This window comes from Rhagoletis pomonella, unplaced genomic scaffold (genome assembly GCF_013731165.1).
Source record: "Rhagoletis pomonella isolate Grant_MI unplaced genomic scaffold, Rhpom_1.0 Rhpom_scaffold_00007, whole genome shotgun sequence".
Lineage (NCBI taxonomy): Eukaryota > Metazoa > Arthropoda > Insecta > Diptera > Tephritidae > Rhagoletis > Rhagoletis pomonella.
The window spans coordinates 66,415,882-66,423,623 of record NW_023458561.1 but is presented as its reverse complement, the minus strand read 5'-3'; the positions used below and the strand labels follow the sequence as shown (position 1 = coordinate 66,423,623).

General features: G+C 35.7%; 1 protein-coding gene across 1 annotated transcript in view; it reads right to left on the bottom strand.

Annotated features, from left to right (window-relative positions):
- LOC118743370 (semaphorin-2A) overlaps positions 1-7,742 on the bottom strand; it is a gene marked incomplete in the record, with an annotated part of 243,443 nt that overhangs the window by 22,297 nt on the left and 213,404 nt on the right. Inside the window, 4 exon segments of the mRNA XM_036475994.1 lie at positions 1,726-2,082; positions 4,054-4,186; positions 5,225-5,362; positions 7,610-7,714. Of these exon segments, the coding sequence (XP_036331887.1) occupies positions 1,726-2,082; positions 4,054-4,186; positions 5,225-5,362; positions 7,610-7,714 (733 nt within the window).

Here is a 7,742-nt window from a genome sequence, read left to right as displayed (position 1 = left end):
AGTTTTTTTCCTCTCCTGTACAATTTTCAAATAGGGACTTAGCAACTGTTCACTCTAAGCTAGCGTAATGTAGCTTTTACACGTGTTTAGTTTGATCAAAGAATAATTGATTTTTTACCCGAAAATTTGTCATTCGCCCATAGTAAAGCCATAGAAATCAAAAGTGAAAAGTTAACCGGTTCGGGAAAAATGAAACTCATGCTGAGGCTGAATATTAAAAAAGATTTACAAAAACCGGTGAAAACCGGTTTGAGGAAAACCTGGATTATCACCCCAATAAATACAAATGTATCTATATGATATACCAAAAGTAATAACAGTATTTTTATCTATGCCAATGTATGTATGTAAGTTTTTAAAAAAGGTTTGTTTTCTGGCATTTTGATAAAAGCTTACCAAATATGGCATAGTAATGTATATTTTGTAAATATTTGTATGCAATTTTTTGAAGCTTTAAACAGTTTGTTTTGTCAACTGAGGGGATTTTTTTCATAAAACATTTTAAATAACTACTTTTATTCATAAAAAATTAAATTTTTGTAGGTATTTTCTAATCGGCCCAGGGGACCAATTCCCGTTATGTGAAAGCGAGAAGTAAAACATTTTCCATCACATGACATAAAAACACGATTCTATTTTCCAAAGTAAAGAAATTAATTTGTCAAAATTTTTCACTGTGAAAATTTTTTTTCACAAAGTTTTGTGGCTGTGAAAAAGAAAAGTTCGGCATTTTCTCAAAACAATCATCTTGTGATAAGGAATATAATTGTATTAAACTCATAAAAATTTACCAAATAATTAGTTGCTAGATGTTAATGGAATAGCCTTTAATGATCAGGAATCGCTTAAAATAATATAACGAAACGATAAAGTGAAACAATTAAATTTTCACTGAGATCGAATTTTTAATTTTCAGTTCTTAAATTTTTTCCGAAATATTTTGGTGCAAGTCTTAAAAGACTAATATTTTGTTGCAGTCTAATGTACATTCTACATAGTTAATGCATATAAAGATAAGTATAAATTTAATGAAATTATTAGATACATATTGTTCCCGCTTTAAATTTAAATTTGCGTTAATAACGTAAAAAATCTTACGTTCCATTTTTCACTGACTGAAAGTTGATTTTTAATTTCAATAAAAATTTCGTTTGCACATATTTGAAATTTATCTCAAATTCCTTTTTAATTCGGTTAGGAATCCTATCAATTTTCCTAATGCAATTTCCGTCTGATATATGTATCTAAGGGCTTCGTATGTATGTATGTATGTATATGCTTACATACACTAAAGCATAAAATCACCTATGCATTTAACTTACATATGTAAACAGTATGTATGTATAGGTGTTTGAGCCCCACGGCAGCGCGACAGACAAATACATATGTATGCCTTTGTAGCGCTCATACCCCTAAATCGATATGTACATATCAACACACACAGACGCCAATTCAAGCGCACTGGAAAGGCAAGAATAATTGCCGGTGCAATAAATCTATGCGAGCGCACAAAAAAAAACAAGAAAAGAAATTCTAAAAAAGATTACAAAAAAATTTCAGAGATATGCGAAAAAAACGAAAGATTGCTACCGGCAGCAGACACCTCGTACGCCCCTTTCTACTCCGCGCACTTTGCCACAATTTAGAATTTTAGCCACCCACACTTATCTATGCACATAGGCACATACATATATATGTACATCTCGCATTTGCAATTCTACTCACCTTCGAAGGCTGCATTGATGTCGCGTATATCGTAGCTACATACCGCCGAACCGACAATGCCATGCGTGTTCGTCGTGAAGGTGGCATAGAATTTGGTGTCATCTGTTGGCATTTTATAGACCGATTGTATTTCATTGAAGTAAAATGGGAATTCGCTCGAGATGCTGCAATTGATGCGCGCCTTCAGGTAGGTCGCCCAATTTTGGCTGATCATATATTTGCCACCACGATCATTCTTGCAGACGCGTGCTATACGCGAATAGATAGCTTTGCCGCAATTAATATACTCGACGGCATGTTCACGGAAAAAGAAGTAAACATATTCGTCAACGTCGAAGGAGCCAACGAAATTCGGTTCTGTATTCGATAAAAAAGAGAAGAGAAATAGAACGTGTTAAGTAAATGGAAAAGTGATTTGACAAGTTTTGTAAATAATACGCATTTTGTTTGTAATTAAAGTACACAGGTTTTTAACTAAACACCTATAGATTTTATCAAACATTTTATTGCAATAAAGTAGAATTTTTCCTCTGCTCCTACATAGCTATAAAACCCCTCAATTCTGTTAGCTAGTTAGTATTACAATTGTTTTTCTTTCGGGGTTTTCCTTCTCTCACCGTCTAGGCTTCTACACATACGAAAATAGAACTCCGACAGGTGACCTCAAAATTCGATTTTCAATCACTAAAGACTCTGGAATTTGATGTTTGAAATACCAGCAACAAGAATCTGGTTTGAGTATTTGGCAAATCTCGTCACAGTTACGTCTTCACTATCTAAAGCGCTTCTCGTTCTTTGTTACTCCAAAGACAAGGCAAAAGAGCGGTGTCTATTTCCTTAAACAAGTTTTTTTCTGAATTGGTTTTTTTCAAAACTCGTGCCATTTTTTAACTTCTCATATACCATCTAAGGAAACATGCACGATTCCTACGATTTTTTTTTTAATTGCCGAAGTACAACATTATTATCGATATATAATTAGCTGCCTTTATTGTATAACACCGTTCATTTCACACACAAAAAATTTTATATATTCGCGAAACTATGGGCAAAGCATAGTAAAACTGCCTTTTTAGTTTTTCTCTCTGACGTCAGGATTTTTTTTAAGGACTTTAAAATTTGAAAATATTATTAAAATAAATTAATGGCAATGCAGAAAAACCGTATGATTATCAAATTAAAAAGAAAGTTCTATAGAATTAAAGCCGATAAAATTTTTTGGTGCATAAGGACGATTAGGTATTCAAAATGTCCTTTTCATATTTTATCATTGAATATCCTTGCAATTTTACAATAATTATTTTCTAAAAATGTATATGTTAAGGACGAATATGGACTCGTCCGCATCCTCGAACTTCGTCCTTCTAACTTTATTCGCTTAAAAAAATAAAACTAATTAAAAGGATCAATAAATTTTATTTTTGTTTTTAATTCTACAGAATTTTCTCTTTCATTTGCTGCCCATACTCTTTGTCTACATTGGAATGAATTTTTTTTTCTAACAGATTAGAGGTCTAGGATCGCTTCAAATTAGATCGATTTAGGTTTATGAGTGTCACACATCGCTCTTGGTCGCCTAATTTTAGTTCCACAGTAGCATTGCAGAAAATTGCATGGCTGTTGAACCCTTTGAGGTTATCACTCTTTACACGGAGTGAATGAAAGTTCTTGTGAACAGATGGACTTTTAGGAGGCTCGGCGAGCGCTAGGCAAAATCTTAGCTGGTAGTCGATTGCGGGTATAATTGTTCCAAGAATATAAGAAAAACCCAAGTTAACCCTGATATAGATCCTCTTACGCGATTGCGTTTTGAATACGTACATATCTAAGTATAGTACTACAAAGTGTTCCGTGACCCTGTGACCTTCGAAATGGGAGATCTTCACCTAGTGAAACTGATTCTCCTCAATATTTGGTATTTACTCTCTCAAAAGCCTACCAGCACGCATTTGATTAGTCCTCCACTAGCTCTAAAGCAGTCAAAAACAGAACAGTATACTTCTTAGCTTCTTTCCTATTAATTCGTTCACTTTTAAATTTCAAAAATTAACTCCATATATACGGCATGTATTAAAGCTCCACCATCCTCACTCCACTATTCCTTGCATCTAGCTACCAGCACAATTCCCAGGTGTCAATGACAATCGCCTAGTAAATTACTATGCCACCTTATGTCGCCTATGCACCTATAACTTCTAACCCATTAAACAGTAAACCAAGAAACGGTAATATTTAGGAGAGTCAAAAATGTGTCTTAATGCATAGAAGGATATGTATGTACGTGTGTATATATATCTATCTACGAGTTTACAAAATTTTTATACTTACTATCAAGCCATTTGGAATCATATTTCACGGTGCGCTTGAAATTGTGCTCCTTCCGACCGGATGTTAAATTATACAAATCCGAGCGGAATATAACCGAATCAGCCTTGGTAAATTCAGCATTTGTGCCGGAATACTGCAAAGAGAATGAAAAAAAAGAAAGGGGCGGGGGGGAGGCGAGAAAAACAAGCAAGTGGAAAAAACATGCGCATTAGTGCTAATACAATAGTAACTTACAACAAAAACCAAAAATACAACAAAAAAAAAACAGTAATAATAGAAAAATGCAAAAAGAAGAAGAAGCAGAAGGATAATTCACACAACGGCAACAGCAGCAGGCCAGCCAACAACCGTTTGGCTCGGCCCGGCCCGGCTCGGCTCGGTGTCAAGGCAAGGCAGTAAAGTGTAAAATTAGCACGCCATTTTGGCTGAATGCGAATTCGCCATTGCGGCAATGTCAATAGTATTATTGCGCTTTGGCTGATTTTATTTTCCTCGAAATCGCCATTTTTATTTTTTGTTTTTATTTTTACTGATTGTACCACTTTTGTTCTGGTAGCGCAGCCATGGCCACTGCCAAAACTATTATAAAACGTGTAAAAGAAAATAAATAGTGGTGGAGAGAAGTATTGTTGAAAAAAAAACATAGTAGCTTTCTACCTTTTTCGCTTCCGTTCTTTGTGGGCGTATAATTTAATTCGCTCGTACATTTCTCCTCGACACATTTTAAAGTCCTTTCACCAAGGCGACTTTGAGGTGTGCGGGCATGCGCGTGCCGGAAATGGTTACCGTTGCCGCAGCGGCCTGTGGCAGAGGACACGGCCAGAGAAAGCCGCATTTTGTGCTGGCCTTCTTTAACAAATTTTATTACAATTGACATTTTTCCAAAGTCGCCTTTTGTTTGCTTCTTTTTTGTTCGCTCATTCTTTTACTTTAACAGCATTTTCCCCAATTTTATTGTAGTATTTGTTGCAGCTACAACAGAGTTAATCTTACACTCTCGCGTATAAACTAACAAACAACAAATATGTGCCAGTGTGTACTTTTATTTGACTGCCTTGCCAAAACACCTTCGCCACCTCTTTGCATTCAAACTTTTTCGCATGCCTCTTTTTGAATTTCGTTCCTTTTTATTTTCAATTCTTTGTTGTTTTTTTTTTTTGCCTCTACTTACCAGCGCTGGTAATCCAAAGGGATTTCCTTTCTCCACATAAACGGCTGTGGAGTTATCGGCGGGATCGTAGGGGCACTTGCCGATGCCTAAGCCAATGCCAGGCACGTACTCGGATCTGGGTAAATGTGTTAAGTTCGCCTGTAGGCAAAATAGTATTTGTAAGTGTGTGTGTTTGTCATGCGACATTGTTGTTCCATATCGTCGTCGTCGTCAGCAATTTCAGTGATGTTGAGTTGTAGTCGATGAGTTTTGGTGAAGCGGGTGTCGCACCAGCAAAGAAAAACAAAGTAAACGCTTCAGTTAGTTGGTGTAAGTACCGAATATACTTAAATGCGAAAAAGGGAGCAAAAGGAAAATCAGTTTGTAGTTTGGTATTTAGCTGCGTTCTTATTTTGTTGGAATTTCGGGTTTTCGAATTGTTGTTATTGTTGCTGTGGCTTTAGGTGGCTGCTTGCAAAAATTAAGTTAAAGGTTAACACAACTGACAGCAGCAATTACGCACTGACAAGGGAATCGATAAAAGCGAACATGTCAAATCTCTTATGCGAAAGGTGTCCTTAAGGCAAAGTTTCGCAAACAAACTTTAGTGAGCCCTTTAAAAGTTTAGTGGTTAATTTAAACTACACGCCCATTATATTTGGTTTTCCTAAGTAAAACTTTAAAGTCAACTTTAATGTTTTAGTTATTTTTAAGGCAGTTCAAATGAGAATTTTGCCTTACAGGAAGTGGATTTGAGGCTACCCTGCAAACCAATGTTCCCGAAATCTTAAGGAAATCGTTAGGAGTATCTCCTTTCTGTAACGATTTTTTTACGAATTTTCAAAGAAAATTTTATGAAGTGGTTGACACGAACTCGTAAAGAAATTTCTGTACGAAAAATAAAGAAAATTCTGGAAAAATTTTGAAAGATATTCTTCACATAGCAGCAGTAATTTCGTTGCTTCACAGATTTTCTTCCGAAATTTCGTAAACGAATGGAAGTGTGCGTAATTTATTTCATTTTAGAAAATTCGGCAAAAAACCGAATTAAATCTTAACGAATTCTTTAAAATTTCTTTACAATGCAGAATACTCTGAAAAAATGGTTTGCAGAGTAATTACTTTCAATCGAGTATTAGGCGTGTTTTTTTTACAGTTATAGGTATATGTACATCACACATCAAAGTGGGTTATGAACAGTATATGTTTTGTAATGGTAGAATGTAGATTACCACTAATAAAACGATGGCGCTAGCTCGAACATGTTCCGGTAAAAAAATTTCCTTGAACTCGGCATTCATGTACGGCGGACCTGCCTAAACTTGGCGTACAAAACTGGCGCAGATTTGCACAGGAGAAAACCAGTTTGCAAAGTTTTGGGGTGAAAATTGGCTCATACCTATAGGTTAGTGAGAATGTTAAAGCTTCTCAAATTTCAAAACAATTAATTTTTCAAAATTCGATTATATTTTCCAAATCGTATTAAATTTTTAATGTTTTCTGTTAGAAATCTTTCAAAATTACATAAAAATATCCACAATTGCTTAAATATGCTTCCGATTTCTAAGAAAATAATCTCTTACCACACTTACTTAACAACCAAGAGTGAAATATTGCCACAGATTTCCACTTTGCATACAATTGAACAAAGCTAAGGAGCATAAAATAAATTTCCGTTGAACGCAATTAAATCGAAGACATTTGCCACATAGTGACTTTAATTTAATGCTAAATGTTGTCATGGTCCTGACCACCCAACTAATCTCGAAGCAATGTTCACACGCGCTAGGCTGCTATACAAACATACATACATGTTTATGTATAGAGTGTGAGTTCAAAGTTTGTCAGTATCTGTATTTGTCAGTTGGTCGGTAGCTGACACTGCTTTGTGGCGCAACAAACTAATCCCGGTTTATTTAAGCTCATTTATTACACAAACTACTACCACGCCAGAACCAGAAATGCTATAAATGGTGTATTTGTATTTGGAGGAAGGTAGGAGATGCAGCAGCAGCAGTGGAAATTCCGGGCCCCCACCGCACATTAGTTTGGCTCGAATGCGACCGAAATGTGCAAATATCAGTGTGGCAACCATGTAAAGCAACCTAAAGCAAGGCGTATATCACACACGCACACATACTTCCACCATAATACTTGCGTACATGCATATGTATGTGTGAGTGGGGCAGTTGTGGCTATCCAAGGCTAACCAAAAGCCTCAATAAAATAACAACAAGCCAAATAACCGAAATTACACAGCTTTTCCAACAAACAGAAGGCCACAGCAACAATATCCAAGGAAATAGTTAAATTGTTTCGATATATAGATATACATACTTAAGGACATTCATATATATGTATGTACAATGTGTAATTCATGGTCGCCCATTATCTATGTATACTCACATTTATCACGTAGTCTTTTGGATTGTGCGCATTCGTGCCGCATACATATAAGCGCGCCCCAGAGTCCATCGGCTGTATGACGCGTATGTGGTTGCGGCATTCCACCTTCTTGAAGTAAGTTTTTTTTTTCATG